Source organism: Metopolophium dirhodum, chromosome 3 (genome assembly GCF_019925205.1).
Source record: "Metopolophium dirhodum isolate CAU chromosome 3, ASM1992520v1, whole genome shotgun sequence".
Classification (NCBI taxonomy): Eukaryota; Metazoa; Arthropoda; class Insecta; order Hemiptera; family Aphididae; genus Metopolophium; species Metopolophium dirhodum.
The window spans coordinates 11,869,093-11,887,921 of NC_083562.1; the positions used below are offsets into that span (position 1 = coordinate 11,869,093).

The 18,829-nt window shown below is 29.5% G+C and overlaps 2 protein-coding genes across 2 annotated transcripts; one reads left to right on the plus strand and one right to left on the minus strand.

The window, feature by feature from the left end:
• Positions 1-591: 591 nt before the first annotated feature.
• On the plus strand, positions 592-6,442 carry LOC132941447 (uncharacterized). Its single transcript, XM_061009500.1, has 2 exons — positions 592-1,116; positions 4,788-6,442. Exon 2 carries the CDS (start codon positions 5,356-5,358, stop codon positions 6,133-6,135), a length of 780 nt encoding a protein of 259 aa, XP_060865483.1. The 5' UTR covers positions 592-1,116; positions 4,788-5,355; the 3' UTR covers positions 6,136-6,442.
• An 8,739-nt stretch (positions 6,443-15,181) lies between these two features.
• On the minus strand, positions 15,182-17,564 carry LOC132940173 (uncharacterized; the record flags this gene model as incomplete). Its single annotated transcript, XM_061007627.1, has 4 exons — positions 15,182-15,238; positions 15,969-16,181; positions 16,289-16,429; positions 17,403-17,564. Coding segments are annotated over 4 exons (573 nt in total), but the record flags the coding sequence as incomplete, so codon positions are not given.
• Between the last annotated feature and the right edge of the window lie 1,265 nt (positions 17,565-18,829).

Sequence of the window (18,829 nt, forward strand, 5' to 3'; positions counted from 1 at the left end):
CTTGCCTACCTACCTACCTACTGAGTTGAAAACTAGTGTCGAATCTATGACCCTTAAGCCGTTTCGCCGTCCCGGCGAATTGCGAACACGGTTTCGACGTCCGCAAAGGGCGTCGTAAAGGGCGACGCGTCCGCGTCGGTAAGCGAACGACGTGCTCCGCCGTCTTCAGACGTCAAATCGGCGAGATTTTCGAAAAAAATCGAACCCTCCGACGCATGTATTTATGCCTGTATATCGTAATACCCACTCTACGGCGGTGATATCGGCACTCGGCTCTCGGCATCGTCCCGGAGGTCGGACGTCTCAAAGGGGGGTTTTAGATGACCCGCGTCGAAAATTGTCGAAAAATCGTCAAAAACGTGACGACGCCGCAACCACGGCGACGGATTTATCCGCGGAGGTGCTCTCCGCAAACAGGGCGCGGCCTATAAATTTAGCGGGGAACGCGAATAAGCCTTCGACGGGAAGGGCAGACGTGTCGAGAAGGGCTAAAACTCGAATTGTCGAAAAAAACGGCGAAAAACGCGCGCGGTGGCGGCGTACGTAAAGCGCGTCGTCCCGGCCGCGGCGGGCTCGTCGGGAAAAAAGTACGGCCGCGCGCGAAAATCTGAAAATAATTTGAAAAAAATCGTGAAAAGTGATAAGGAGAGGTGATAACGCAGCGACGGCTCCGCCGCCGCCGAGAGACCGCCCCGCCGGGCAACGCGATTTTTTCATTGGCAGTTCAAATCACGCTAGTTCAAAAATTATACCTAGTAGGAAATCGGGCGCCCTCGGTTTCATATAAAATAGTTGGATATCGTCGTTTTCCATCATTTCAGCGCCGCCGACCACTGCAAACGGTGTCTTCTACGGCTCTACTCCAACTCCTCTAGCTGCCGACGACCCAGCCGCTGCGTGAGCGTTTTGTCATTTATTTTTGTTAGTGTTTCTTTTTGTTTTTTTCCACCGTCGTAATCTACGTAGTAGACCACGTCGACGACGATATCGCATCGGGTTTACAGTTAGTCACGTAAAAAACGAGTACCGGTTTTTTAAATTTTCAAGTTTTCACATTCTTGGAGCAAAAGCAAGTGTACGCCGCCCACACGATTCATCGAAATATAATTTTGAAACGTAAGTATTTACCGTCAACATCGCACGCAAAAGCGACAATTAATTATATTAATAATGAATAACACTGTATTGAAACTCTATTTTGCCGAGAATCGTTGCCGGTGTAGTAATAAGTTGGTCGTAGCAATCGACAAGGGGATGAACGAGTCGGCGCCGCCGCTTGTTCTTCCTTTGCGGGGCGGACATTTTTTTTACCTGATTTCATAATGTTACTTCAGAAAGCGGTTTTTGTTTTCGAATCCCTAATACCTAATTACTACATAGTCATGAAGTTAGCCCCCCCACTTTGGCGGATTCACTTCAAACCAGCGGCAATATTTAGCAAATTAATTGCAAATAATTGCAAATTGGTGTTTAGGATTTGCAAATTTAGTGCACGCTCGAAAACTAAAAAAATGATTTGGGGGGGCTAACTTCATGCAGCCCCCACTTTGTCCGATCCGTTCCAAACCAACGCCAATATTTAGCAAATTAATTGCAAATAATTGTAAATTGGTTTTTAGAATTTGCAAATCAAAATTGGAATTTTGGTGAATTTTTTATCAAAAATGGATTTTTTTTTTATTAATTTTCCTTGAAATACAGATTCTTATTGATTTTTATCCAACAGATACATTTTTTTAGACTAGATTTTTTAAATTATGAATTTTCCATCAAACAGATTTGTATTCAATTTATTTTTTTTACAAAAAATCTAAATTGAATTAAATTCTAAAAAAATCTGTTAGATAAAAAAGCAATAAAAAAAACTAATAAAAAATGTAAAATCAATAAAAAAAACCATATTTGATAAAAAAAATTTTTGGGTCAAAAAATCACTTTAAAAATATTAATTAAAATATGTTTATTGTAAAATAATCTTATTGTATAAAAATTCTTAGTAAAATTAAAATCTTAAAAAAATCTGTTTGATAAAAAATCTATATTTAATAAAAAAATCTAAATTTGATAAGACAGTTTATTTTTAAAATAATCTGTATTTTAAAAAATAAATGTAAATTTGAAAAAAAAATAAATAAAAATTCTGTATTAAATAAAAAAATATGTACTTGATAAAAAGATTTAGGTATATTTGAAAAAAAATCAATAAAAAATCTATATTTGATAAATCATAAAAATTAAAAAAAAACAGTATTTTATTAAAAAATCTGTATTTAATAAAAATCTATGTTTAATAAAAAAATCTAAATTTGATAAAACAATTTATTTTACAATATATTTGTTAAAAACATAATAGGTATATTGAATGTCTTATATATTGAAAACCATTAAAATATTATATTATTATTATGTATGAACAATATCTTCAAATATAATAGTAATACCTATTGTAATCTTATAATATAGTAATATTATATATTTATATCCGATGAGTATCGGAGCGTTTAACATCAAACATTAAATATATATTATGTTAGTTTTTGAATATCCATGGGAATGTAAGTGTAATTAACCGAATTTGAATTTAATAATATTTTAGGAATATTAGTTTCTTCTAATGATCTGGAAGGATAATAACAAATAAACAATGTTATTTATAAATAAAAAAAACTAAAATTGTCAATATGATGTCTTATTAATAGATTCATTATACAACTAACAAATAATAGCATTTAGTACTAACTTTATATAAATGTTAACAAATGCTATTTTCCACAATACATAATAGACACAAATACACAATACAAACTTAATACCAACCATTTTATGTAATTAAATGTATATTTTATAATAATTTGGTACAATGGCACCTATATATAACTGTTTGTAGTTTATTATTTTAATTATAGGTAGTATTACTTACTTCAAATTGTAAAAAACTCATTATCTAATAAAACATTTCAAATTTAGAAACAAACTATAAGATAAATAACTAATAGAGGGGAAAAATGACGTCTCACATCACTTGCGTAAACAGAGCGGGCCAAATAACAGATTGTCACGCCCTATTTTCAGGTTTTAAACCGTCAGAACATAGAAAATCTCTCGTAAACCTCCAATTGCAACAACACACAAAAACAACAGAAAAAATATCGATATATTTATTACGTAGTAATTAGGTATTAGGGATTCGAAAACAAAAACCGCTTTCTGAAGTAACATTATGAAATCAGGTAAAAAAAATGTTAATTTTAACACTAGAATACAAGGTTGTGGTTTTTGTAAAATAAGTTTTCCCTTCTCTTTTTAAAAAACATTTTTGGATTACAGATATCTTTTCATTTTCGAATTTAGTTACTTCTATATAATTTATAGGCAGCATTGGAAAACTAAAGGCGGAAAGAACATATTTTATAATTTTTTCTCGTTTACTAACTTCTTCAGAGAGCTTAATATTAATTCCAGTTAATTTGTTGGTGTTCTTATTTGTCCAATAAACATAATTTAATTTATTTGATGTTTTATCTACAATACAACAGCTATTCTCCAAAGTGTTTGTCAGTTTTTTCCACACACTAGAGATTGGAACAGAATAAAAAGGAGCTTTAAGAAAATACAATTTATTTTTTTCCAAAATGTTCATACAATTATCTATTGGATCATACTTTTCAGTAAAATACTCGTTAGTATAATTATAAATAGTTACTTCTAATCTCGTAATTCCATTTTTTTGCGCTAATTTACTTTCAAAAGTTTCCTTCAATCTTGTCTGGACAATTTAAATAATTTATCACATGATTTCCAAGTTGTTTATTTATTCCAGGACTTGTCATTTGACAAACGAATTTATAATACATTTTTGCTCTAGAAGTCTCATTCAACCAAGTCAAACAGTCTTTTCCTACTGTTTTGTCATTATTCACAATTCTATTATCTTTTTTAGAATCAGATAGAGAAAAATTAGAAGTCAAATAATTTTTCATTTCCTCTTTGTTAAAAATTCCTGCAAAATCTTGTGTAATATCCAAATCTAATAAATAAAAATCTACTTTTTTAAAATTTTCTAATATTCCTGGTAATTTTTGTAATAGTGTTTCTAATTTTACATCAGCTAATTCAACTTTAAAAGGAATAAAAACTGGATTTTCATAGGATTTATATTTTTCTAAGTTAACGCCAATTACTTGTCTAATACCTGAAGCTGTTTTAGTATCACTATTTAGTAAATATGGTTTTTTTGCTTTTACACCATGCCCTGCTAATTTAAATTCTGAAAAATAGCCTCTCAAATCACTATTGTAACTACTACAATGTGATTTCTTAACTAAAAAATTTTTTTCTGATATCGCATCGCAACATCTAAAATCTAATATTTTTGCTACCATAATATTATCACAAAATGGTTCTGTTATTTCTTTAAAATCTTGCAATAATTGTTCTCCTTCTGTGTAATTAATATCCCCAACATTGGTAACTAAATTATTATTATTTGTATTCTCTGTTAAAATCTTAAGTAATATGTTCACCATTGTTGGTTTAGCATTTTTTCCAAGTATATTTTTAATATAGTGTATATTGGTAGTTGACATTTAAATTTTCAACTACTTTATTAAAACAAATTCAATTTCTTTTTATATTTTATATTTTTTATTTAATATTAATTATAACGTTATATAATGTAATATTTTTCAGAAATAAACTAATTAATTAATTAATGTTATAATTTCTCATCTATTCTTACAAGTTTACTAAACTATAGCTTTCAAGTTTTCCAACAATTCTAATTTCAGAAATGTTAAGGTCCACTGGCAACATTTATGACATTTTTTCTACAACTCAAACACTTTCCAACAGCTCAACAACTCAACCTCTAAAATCTATGGTATTAGATCAACAACTCAACAGGAATCAACTTTTCAACAGATTTAAAACAATTGTACAAATTTTAACCTTTTCAGACTTAATTATTTTGACGTAATTTTTACTTCAAAATAAATTTATTAGTTCTGAAAGGGATACTGGCAATTGGAACTCAAATAGTGTTAAATCTTTCAGGCACAAGATTTATTTTTAAATTTAATAAAAATTATAAAATATAATATAAACATATCATTAATAAATTTTAACGATTTTAATTGTCTAGCAAGATCAGATATTGTAACTATTAATAACGGAAACAATAATTTTAGATTTGATCACAATAATTTCTATCCTAGACCTCCCAGTGCTCATATCTCAAATATCAACACCGACGGTTTTTACCCGGATATTCAGTTGGCTAGACATCATATCGTTCCTTATAATTTATTTAAAATTTTTTTTACTTTAATCGTTAAATTATCTAATACGAATAATGGAATGCATACTGAATATAGAAGATTATTATCAAAAAGTATAAATGATTTAACCAATTCTTATATTAGACAAAATAATGTAGGGAATCAGGCTTATATTTCTAAATCTGGAACAAGTGGAGGAACAGTATTTGTTCCAAACGAAGCATATAGACAATCCATTATTAGATTTACAGCCGAGGGTGTAAATCCTATATCATTTAACGGTGTAAGTGTTCAATATAGAGATTATAATAATAATCAAGAATTGTTATTTTTGACAATGTGTTCTTGGTTACCAGGAAATATTTTTTCAGGACCAATTCCCAACCTTAGAATGGACGATCCAGGTGATGGCTTTGAAACGAATTCCAGACCAATTGTAGGAGAAAATCAATATTCTTTAGCATCTGAATTGAATATTTTACTAAAAAATTTAACATACGAAAATCATGACGTTCAGAGAATTAGTAGAGTTTTTGATATTATACGATTTTTTTCTGATATGCCTGTAACAGAATTTAATTCTCGAAATTGGGAAATTGTAGAAGTAAAATCTAAAAAAAATACAGTCGTAAAACAATGGCGTATAAAAAATGTTAATTTAAGACCTAGGAAAAAAAGAAATTTCGATCAACAAACAACTCAATTAAATATACAGTATAAACAAAACGCGTTTTGCGATCCTATTGATTTATTGAGTATAATTTATTTTATAAATAAAAACAATAATGAAAAGGAAAAACAAGAAAAACAAAAAAAACTAGAAAAGGAAAAAAAAGGAAATACAAGAAAAACAAAGTAAAAAATCTTTATGTGGTGCTGCTGTTCCAGCAACAACTTTAGTTGGTTTATTAGGAGTTTGGTGTTGGAATAACAGCTTTTACTTTTTCTGCTGTAATTTGCTCTTGAACAAACCTTTCAATCCTAATTCCACACTTAAAAGTCCTTAATAATATATTCAAATTACATTAACCCTTTGAGTCCCAATTGCCATTATAATGTATATTTTTATGTTAATTTAACAATATGTAAAACAAAAACTTGCAATATATAAACATTTTCTCCTCGAAGAAAATAATATAAACATTATAATAACATATTATAATATATCTACCTTACATGATATAAATATATTAAATTATTTTATAATGTATATTTTTTTCAATTTAATAAATATTTTTATTCATGCTATTAATACAATGTGTTATGTTTAATAATATAATATACCCATTGCAACCAATAAATGTACATTGTAATCGCATATATTATATATCTATAGATATAATCAATGGAATTTAAATTTTCTATAAATAGAATAGTACCTATAATAGTACTTATCACTGTCATTATAATTATTGTGGCCAAAAACTATACCTTAAATGTCATAATCTTACACCAATAATATACCTATAATATTCCAATGTTGCACAAAAAATGTACGTATAATGTCTTAATCGTAGACGAAAAACATACGTATTATATCCCGATTTTGACCAAAAAATGTATCAAACATACGTTTAATATCCCTTATCTAAACGTATAATATACGAAAAGCATATGTTAATTGAAGAGTATTATTCGTTGAATGTCCGTGAAATAGTGGTCTTTTGACCCAAAAATAGACGGTAAATATCACTTTAATAAACGTAATCTGTATATACATTATACGTAAATTGGTGTATGTATATACGTAGAGTATACGTAAAATGTTCGTATATTTGTTTAGTGGGTAGGTATGTATATATTAATCAGTGGTGGTCAAATTATTTTATCGCGGGGGGTGGGTGTCTGATTTTTAACTTTTTACACTATTAATTGATCATTAAAAATATAATTAATATTTAAAAAAGGTCATGAGGGGATCTACCCCCTTTACCCCCCCCCCCCCATATTTAACCACCACTGATATTAATCTGATCTTATACGTATCTTATACGGACGCTGTTCGACCTGTACATGCAGCGTTCAGAAAAAACAAGCCATGCCCTAGGGTGTCCACATAGCTATGGCCTATGTGTTAAATCAAAACGCTTGTATTTCGCCGCATCGGACGTATCGCAATGCGGCGGAACAGCACGCGGTCAGAATAGAAACCGCAGGCGCTTACTGTCCGCTGGACGGAAGAACATCACTTTTCAACGCTTGGACCAGCGTCGAGAATTACATAATTTTCCGTGCAGGCGTGTCAAAATATGGTATGTTGTTTTCACTCCCGAACGGGTAACCGCGACAATATTTCCGTCAGTATGTCATGAGGACAGACACGACGATTATCATGCGGTTCGAAACTAGGAAATACAGAGCTGGTGACCGCAATACCGCATGCATACGCCCTCGTTTTGAAAATTTTAATCTTGTATCAACGTTCAGCACCAGAACGTTGGTATTGTAGGTTTATGCCGTCCAACGTTTTTATTGTATATTAAACAGTATATACACCAACGACCGGCGTGGTCGCTCACGGCAACATCGACGTATCTTTTGGAATATTGTCGGTTTCTATAGAAACTCGGCTACTCGTGAGTTACACGGCCAACGCACCACTGAGGCGGCGGCGGCGGTCCGCATGACGGGCGAGCCAAAATAATATAATTATATTATACTATTTAACGGTCCGCGTGCAGAATATTGTCTTTTATTCACCAAATCATATAATATTATATAAAGGTAAAACGATTTCTCAAGTTATTAACCACCCCTGTTGCTGCACACGGAACGGTGAATTATATTATAGGTTTTGATATTTTCGACTGTTTCGTCTATTATGGCGACGTGTTAACGTGAATAATAATTGTGTCAAACTTTATTTGTGTTATTGTTGACCAATAGACGTGGTGTCATGCGCGGGAAGGACGGTTTTCTGTTACAAATATATATATTTTTAAACGTTTATGATAATAAATTTGAGGTCTGGGTATATAATAATATACTGGCTGTATATGGGTTCAGCGCATGTACCGTAAAATTATGTAAACCTAATAATCGTACCAATGTACCGACCAGTGGCGTAAACTGGGGGTCGCACGGGGTCGCACTTGCGACCCCTGAAAATATCATAGGGTCGCAAGAGTATCTTTTTGCGACTCCAAAATATCACGATTTCAGTTTTTAAAAAATTGAAATATCAATATAATAATAAATTAACAAATTTATATTTTGAGAACCAATGTTTAACTTTGTTTTGAAGCACTGGAATTATTATAATATTGTATCCTTTCCACATTTCTTTATAGTTTTGTCATCAACCATTTTCTAATATTATTATACCAATATGTATATTTATATTTTATTGTGATCGGCCGACTCGAGTCTCAATGGCAGCTGATAGTAAAAACGTGTCATAGTTTAAAATTATTATTTATTTGTTTTATACATGCATTTATTTTTGACACTTGTATTATTTTATTTCTTATCCGCGAACGATTCAAAATTAAAAGTGTTTCGACAACTTGCTAAAATGGATAAATTTATTGTAAAAATATCGAAAAAGTCGAAAGTAAGTGTCTATTTTTTCTTTAAATTCGTATAATTGTTTAGTACACATACCTATTTGGTATGCATTAAGTTTAAAGTAGCCCTTAAAATATATTACTGATTTATATTATATTAAAACTACAATTTTGACAAATAAAAAAATATATATTTGATCTGTAAGTTAATTTTTAAATTAATTATTAAGATAATATTATTTTATTGAGCAAATTAAATTTATTTTGATATATATTTTTTGTATTATTTCGGTACTAATTGTTGTACCTGCTTAAGAAAAAATACTAATACAAATGCTCAGAAAAATGTTAGCTTATCTGAAGAAAACCTCCATTCCCCAGGAAAAAAATGAAAAATGGTACCTACCTAAATCTAGTGAATAATTAATTTCCTATCATATATTTAGTATTCGTATACAATTTATTGAAATTATATTTATAATAATTTAATATCATTAAATATTTAAGGATATTTTGTTAAATACCTACTTCTACCAATTCAAAGTGAAAATTCTTTAACTAGTTACCTACGTAAAATAAATAATAGTAAATGTTTTGGTTAATTTGTGTAATATAAAAGTGATAAATATGTATTTAAACATACAAAATCAAATACAAATATAAACAGTACATATTATAAAAATCTAAATAGCAGCTGTTATTTAAAATGTTAATTTTATGAAATAAAATAATTGTTGTATTTTATGTATTCATATATTCTTTAAGAAAATTATACATATTTTATTGACGGTAGTCAGTAAGTAATTATTACCCTACTAATTATAGTGCATATTCATAATATATACCAAATACCAATAGATACAATATGACAATATGTGTTTAAGCCTTTAGGGTTAAAATAGTTTTGTTGAGCTTATGTACTTGTAATATTAAATATAGAATAAAAGAAAACATTTTTGGGGAGGTGTGATGGGCTAAGCCCTCCCAAAAGTCTGTCCAACCTAGAAACTTATTGCAACCCTAACAATTTAGCCCAATTTATGCCACTGGTACCGACAAAAATATGATTTTAAATATAAAATCCATATACTACTGACTCGTTGATTTTGAATAGTGGTCCCTCTAACACTTTTACCGTGCAATAAGAAAGGATGTGCTGAAATTCGCATTTTAAAGAGGTACTCAAACAGGAACGTTGAGGTTCACGACGGAAATTGGAAATTTTATTTTTATTTATTAATAGTTGCTATATTGGTCACAGTCTGCAGTAGAAATTAGTATTTATTTACTATTGGTTATTCGGGTAGATTAGGTTAAAGCGTGCATCAAATGAAATTATTGAACATTGCCTATCATGGTGGCTGAGTTGTACTTACTGCAAGTTACACCCAAAAGTAGTTGAACAATCATAACTTTTTTAAGAGTTGAGATTTTTTACGGGCAACGAAATGCACGGATTCAGCTAGGTATAGTACCGCCCAGTGGTTGAAATTCGACCATGCTATATTATTTATTATTTATTTATTTTATTTTAATTATTTATACAATTAAAATGAGCATAAAACATTGTTTTATTTTGTTTTTGATAGAATTTAAATTGAAAATAAAAATTTTATTGATACTTACAGTTCAGAATGGAAATAATTAAAAATTTTTTTGCTCCTTCTGCAATTTGATTATATTTTCGACAGTTTTTTTGTTTATTAACTGCATCATCTTTCTCTAAATCGCTGAGTTGGTTGAGAATGCGCTTTCGGCCATAATTTATTGTTGTGTGTTTTTTATATGAAAGGATTGGTGCGAGACATTATGACGGACACAAATGTGACAATGAAAAATAATAGTATAATAATTAGATCTAAAATAAATACTTAATTGTAGCTTTTTCTAATTATTGTGTAATGATTCCAAGTAAATTTCTGATAATGTTGATAATTTTACAATAATTAATTCTGTTGTTGGTAAATACTCTATCATAATTAACACTTTACCATACTTTATCAACTCTTATAGAGTTATTATATATTATTACACGTAGGTATAAGGTAGGTACTAGATACTCGGTAAATCAAGTAGGTACACATGATACGAACATAATATCTACATATTTATAATTATTTTTCTGAAAGGTACATAATTATTAATTTTTCATAAAAATGTAGTATTTTAATTTTAGATAGAACCACCACTGACCAGACGCCTCTATCTTCGGCGATACAAATAGTCAATGCATACCTAAAATATTGTGTTTTTTTTTTTACTTATCGATCAATTCGCCTCTTCAACAAAATATGTTACTAGTGTATAGAAAGCAGTGTGTTTTTTTTATAATTAAAATTTTATTTGTTTATAATATGTTAAACCTATTAATATATTAGTTTATATAGTTCTGAATGTTTTAACTATTATTATTGTGTACTCAACAGAATCATCGTCATCATCAACATAATTGACAGCGTGTGCGGATTCGATCGTCAGATCTCTTGAGGATCGATGGACGGGTCAGCAAAGTACCTAATTTTACTTAAACATAATGTGGGTGTAGGTACTTGGGTTCTTTCAACAACAACGAAAACTATAGTTTAGATTATTTTAGATTCTGGTCCGGGCGATGAATTTATTGATTTTACAATGATATGTGCAATGTGCATGGTGCATGACAATATTTTTCACTAATTATACTTTCACGAGGCTAAAACCTTCATTATAATATTTTATTGAGGTTTGGTACGTATCAAAAAAGTTGTTGGTTAATATTCTTCATAGGACCACGATATGACCACGATCATGATGTTCATAAATCATTATTCTGTTATAATAAATAAAATCGTAACTACTATTTAATACAAAAAATAAGAAATAACAATTTTATTATATAAATAATTTATATATTAAAATAATAATTTGAATACAGTCATAAATAATATCATTGTTAAACACCGTGGTTTATAATTTCGAAAAAGAATAATAATATTATAAGTGATATATTTTTTATATGTATAATTAACGAGTGCTTTACAATTTTGAAACATTTATGCCGAAAAATATATAAGTAATAGGTACAAAGGAAAATTTCTCAATGTGGCAAAAAAACAGAAATAAGAGAACCATAGATAATATGACCGACGATGGCGACCATCCGTTTATCTTTGTCTATGTTATCGGTACCGGTGTCCAGTTGTAGATGGTCTCCGTAGCCAAATTCCATGGCTACGATGTCCTGGAGCACCTATTGGACGGTCGTCTCAATTTGGCTTTCGCTGGAATCCGACACCACTGATGTGTTGAGGTCTTCCATCACCTCCTCGATGACGGTGTCGATGTTTTCGGAAAAGTTTGAGATAATTGTGTGTACGTGTGACGTTTTGAATAATAAATTGTAAGTGAACAAATATTCAGATTTCGTTTTACGCCGTTGTCGAGAAAATCAATTATCTCCCAGACGACGGGTATACCGCGCGTAGCAGCGACTAGCGAGTACTAATCGGCCAGAATATGATTTTGGGCCCGTCTGTTTTACTAAGGACCAACAACCGATTTTTTTTCTTAAAACCATATTTTACAAATTGGCTTTTTTGATCTATATAAAGTATAAAAAAATACCAACGCCGCACGTGTGCCGCTCACAAGTTCGTGATTTACGTCGTGGTTTACCGGAACAAACTTGACGAAAAAAAAAATCATAATAATAATATAATAATATCATATCGTATTATCGTTAATCGTCATCATTTTATTGTTACACACTAAAATGTAATGTCATTATTGTTATTTATAATATTATACCTAAGACGTCCGGCGCTGGCGTCAGAGTTTCGGCAGCCGCGAGATTTATATATTGTAATATTATAGAAACAATAGAAAATATACGTTTTATTATTATTGTACATGCTAAATGTATACATTATGAGATCAAAGACTCCGTCCGTCAAAATACATCTGAGGCCGCATTCATCTGCCATCAGGTGGTTCTTCTTCGAACAGTTTATGGTTGCAGTATTAGATTTTTTTTTCCCAAGCCAGTATATTATTGGTAGTCACTACTCACTAGTAGATCAATTTAACAATACGACCTCGTCATTAGTCGTCATGAAATGGGGCACCTACGGTATAGGTATACTATATAGTGGCACTGTATATAAAAAATTAGAATAAATTTTGATTGGATGACTGCAATATTTAGAATAAGAAAGCCCCCCGCTAAAAAAATTTAAATATTTATTTAAAAACATATTTTGAAATGAATAAGCTGAAGTACAATGTGATACTTTAGTATTATTACTTAGTCAATAATACCTATAACTTGGGCAACACTACGGCTATACCTCTATATAATATATAGCTTATATGAAAATATGTTCAATATAGTTTAAATTGAATATAATTTATAGAGTACTGACAGAGTGTCTTTACGTGTTAGTCCAGTAGACATAATATAAATATATATTTATAAGTATATGGTTACTGGTTACTGGTTAGTCCACATGTCCAATAGTCTCCGTCAACCAATGATTTTTAATTAATGAAATATGTATGATTTTGAAGAATTATTATTGTATATTTAGAGCTGCAATGAATATAACGAGGGTTAGAATTTATATGCAACAGCATGTTTTTTTTGCGACTTCTGATTATTGATTTTGTGAGTAATGTCCACCTCATGATGAGATAAATGGTGGTATTTTTATTTTGCATGTTTTTGCATATTTCGGATAAAATGCATGTATTATTACAAAAAAATTATTGAATTTAATATTGAATAAAATGAATATTATTGCATATTTCGATTATAAGAATGCGAAAAATACATGTTTAATAGTATATTTCATAAACTTGGTTTTTTTGTCAAACATAAATTTTGTTTTTCTAAATACAATCCAATGGTACAACAGGTATGCGATAAAATATTGAAAAGCTTGACGGAGAAAAATCATTTATTCTCGAAAATTAAAAAAAAAATGTGGTCGTAGTGAATGTAAATTATAAATTTTATTTCTAAATTATTTTATCTTATTTCTCAATTATATTATATTAAGACAAACAGCTAGCCAATCACTGATGTATTTCAATAAATAAATATACTATATTTTAGTGTTTATCTTCTAAAAATTTAAATGCATATTTTACCATTTTTTATTGCATACAAATCCTAGCCGTGATTATAACTTATAGTTACAGCTATAACTTATAGTTAATTTATTATTACATAATTAACCATTACCTACCTATCTAATAAATAAATCAAAATAATTTTTGTTTTCGCTCTTATTAAAAATCTAAGATAATAAATTGAATGTGGTTTATTATAATGAATTACGTTAATATTTCAAAAAATGAATTAATTTATTAATTTCTGTCAGGTATACTTTTGTTTATTAGTTATACAACTTATATTAAAAGTTTTAAAGTTAGGATAGGACGTGGCGAGGTTAGGAGTATAAACCTAATATATAATTTGGCAGGTAGGCGAAGGACGAGGACAAATATATAGTACCTAATAGACACCCTGTATAGTTCCACGTAAGCGCGATAGTATAATTAATATCGAAAATAAGTATATATAATTATTAATTACCTAAATAATGATTACTATACAAAGCGTAATCATACATATTCACATTATTTGTAACATAATTATTCAATCGTTTAAAAACTGCTGATGCAAACATCATAATATTCCTAAAATACTTGTCTACTACAGAATTTAAACTTCGGGTAGATATATAATATTATATAGGAGGTACATTTAGAATAAAAGTATAATTTTTTTTTTATATTTTACAATGTATAATATGTTTACTACCTACCAGTTTTATTAAAATGTGTGTAAGACGTTGGCGCCATGTCGATTTCGAATATACCTATATAATATAGTATAGGAATTACGTTTAAATTGGTTTCTCAATGATGCCTTGGGTAATTGGTGGGTCAAAAAATTTGTATAGGATCAATAACTCTAATGGCAGGCTGTCAGATTTTTGAAGAGTTGTTCCTTACATTACGTATGGGTACATTGCAGTCGAAGTCGCTTTTTCAAGGGATACGTTACATATATTATTATTGTTATTATTATTCCGTGATCAAAAACGTCTGTATTTCATTGTTACACTCAATTTCAAGGTATTATTACGAGCAAACCTATTATTGGCGGTGTTTTTAAATATATTTATTGGATCAAAGTAAAAAATATAATAAACCGCGTCGGCAATATATTCACTTCATAAAAGTATTTGAGTTTTTTTTTATTTCAAATTGATACAGATTTATTATTATTATTAATAACACTGAAAACGTTTACAGAAATGTCTAGTACAAATTATAACAATAAATGAATCACATGCTGTTGAAAATATTTACTATTTACTAATTAAACTTATTAAACCAACGTCTACACTATATTTATAGTAGCAACATAATATTTATTATAATCACACAACTAATGAACAATGAACAAATCTGAAATTAAATTTAGGAAATTATTTTTTAAAAGCATTGTTAACTGTGGTGAAAAAATTCAGTCATAGCATTTTGGACATTTATGTGGTTAAACAGACAACAGTAGATATGTATAAAGAGACGAGTAGATATTCAATACACTATATTATTATAATATGTGTATCCAAATATTTTTTGATTTTAATAAAAGTTATATAGGTAATACAATTATATAACACATAACTACATAAGCAATGTATTCATGAAATAAACTTTAGGCCAATCATTGATGAAATTTATATTTTATTGATGATAAGTATGTCATTTTTTATTAAAAACAATCATTATCAATATAAAATAACTTTTGGAAATCATTTGATTCCTGCCAATATAACCAAGTATCATTTTCAAAATTATCGATTTAAAATGTATGCTTTATATGAACCCTCTATTATACTCCTGTAAATAGTATTTATTTTTAATAATTTTCCTCAAATCGAAAAATAAATTGATCAATCAAAAATGTTACTTAATAAAATATTTGTGATAATTATACATATTGAATATCTATACCTGCCATTATAATATTTAATACGGAATATTTACTTATAAATATTATTAATTGTCACATAATTTTAACTTATTTAAGTAAATAAGATATATAGGCATGACTCAATGATGAAGTCTCCACATGATTATATGCCACTATGAACACTATTTAAATGCATTTAAATTATAAATTAAAGGATACAAGTTCCACGAATGTACAGTTTTCTGGTATTGTAGCATGTTTTAAACTCTGCATGCGATTTCTAGAAATTTTCTGACGAACCGTACACATTTGTAATGGTATAGTTGACGGTATAAAATCATCCAAATCCATATTGTTTTCATTTTCCCATCCAAGATCACATTCACAAAAATCGGTATAGTTGTTCAAATATCCATTGTGACAATGGATTTTCTAAAATGTATTAGATAATATTTAGCTGAATTGAATTTTAAATAAATTAAAGTTGTTTAAAAAAAAAACCAATTTTTAAATTATCATTAATTTTTATTAATTTATACTTGGTTAGAATGCATTTTGTCGAATGTATGGAACTGTTCGTCGTTCTTATTGTTATTTATCCTATACAATACTTCTTGAATGTCTTTTTGTGTAATGGTGTGATTTAGATCTACACATTGGTTGTTAGACCAGATATAGGCCTATATATAGGTACATGATTTTTAAATTAGTTTTTATATTTATTATTTCTTAATCAATTTAATGAATATACTCATATAATTATATGAGGAAAATATATTTGTCCGTTGAATATACTCAAGTATTAAAGTAGTCGCTGTTACCAAAGTATCTTTATGTACTTATAATATTTTAAAAAAAGTAGTGATATATATAGGTTTTAGGTGTAAAAAAAAAACACGAATATCATTAAAAAATATATCAAATGTGCGTTATAAAAGTTAAGACAAATAATTTTTGACTGAATAATTTTATTTTATATTTATTTATGTTATTAATTAATAATCTCTTTATTTTTGCATAACTATATATAAATTCTATATCAATGTCATGTGATTATTTAATACAAATAAATTTAATATAGAAATTTTAATATTATATCATTGGTACCACTGACCAGTAAGTAAAATATAGCCCTTTCAATTTTCAATTACATTTTAATAAATAAATTAAAACAATTTTTTTTTGCAGAAAAAGTACTAATAAATTAGATAATAATGCGTAAATAATAATTATGCACTAAAACCTTATAAAATATACCTAGAGGTTCTATTATAATATTTTTTTTCTATATAGATTCTTTATATTGCAAATCGGATTTAACCTGCATGCTATTTAATTACCTATAAAAAAAAACATGCAAATGCTAGAAGTCCCTATAACTATACACCTAGAAAATTAGCTATAAAAACAAAACTATTGCATAATACGGACAGTAAAATGAATAAAATATCGATCACAGCTAAAGTCATCCTTATATGTGATAATATATATATATATATATATAATATTATTTGTAATATGTATATTTACTATATAATATAAGAATAACACACAAAAAACAACACAAATCCTAAAAAAAAAAACATATATCTACTCTTAACCTTAACATATTATATGCATTGTCTTAAATCAAACACTAAATAATTTATTTACTTGATCACTATTATTTTTAGATTGGCATTCCGGAATTTGTACACATTTTTTATTTGCTGTACTAAAAAATCCTCGATATCCAGAATATTTCATATGACAGTTTACAAGATTACAATAATTTAAATGGTCCTCATCAGGGAATTCACATTTTAAATTATGATGGTGGCCTAAATGATTTAATATAATATTAGTTATTTTTACAATTAATTTCAATAATATATTAACAGATTAAATTAATAAATGATAAAAATAAAAAATGAAACCACATTATGTAAAATCAATCAATTTTTTCTTTATTGGGGAAAAAAATAAATACTTAGGTAATTACTTATTTGTTATTGCGGGGAACGCGATCAAGTCATTAACGGGGAGCTCCGACGTCTTTAAAAGGGCTAAGACTCGAATTTTTGAAAAAAAAGACAAAAAACGCGCGCGACGGCGGCGGACGTAAAGCGCGTCGTCTCGGCGGGACGACCGGCTCCGCCACCCTCGGACGTCGAAAACGCGATATTCGCGAAAAAAAATCGAACCCTCCGACGCACGTATTTATGCCTGTATATAGTAATACCTACTCGACGGCGGCGATATCGGCAATCGGCTCTCGGCGTCGTCCCGCGGCCCCGGGACTCGTACCCGCGGAGAAAGTACGGTGGCGCGCAGCCTATAAATTTAGCGGGAAACGCGAATACGTCTTCGTCCCGGAGGTTAGGTTAGGTAACCGGAGGTTAGGTTTAAAAAAAAGACAAAAAACGCGCGCGACGGAGGGCCCGCTGGAAAAAAAGTACGGCCGCGCGCGGCCTCAAAATCTGACTGGGAACGCGAATAAGGTCCGAACGGTTCCGCCCGGGGAGGGGGGGTAAAACTCGAAAATCTGAAGAAATTTTGAAAATGTTGAAAAAAATCGTGAAAAGTGATAAGACGGAGTGATAACGCGGAGACGGCTCCGCCGCCGCCGGGAGACCGCCCTCCCGGGAGATTCGATTTTTTCATTGGTGGGTTCCCTATAAAGTACGAAAAATCGGCACAGGCTATATAAGATGTAACCAAAAGTTTCAGTTTTGTAAAGACCTTAGTATAGATTTTAGTGTCTGGTTGTGCAGAGGATATGTGCGCTCAGTACTTTTGGGGATTTCCACTATACCGCCCTTTACTCTTTGAGATTCCCAATGTTCATGTAGCGTCTAAATAAGAATTATTGTGAGAAAAACCCGCATACGATCATTTTACACGTAGGGGTCAAAGTCCTAATTAAAGAACATAATAAACGTAATGCGTTTAGTAGGAAATGGACGAAACCGAACGAAGTGATAGAAAAGAGGAACAAAATGTTATGAAAATATTAGGTAATATAAATAAAGGTCTATATAAAGGTTATCGGATTCGCATAAATAATGTAAAAATAATATTGTATTATACTGAACTATTAA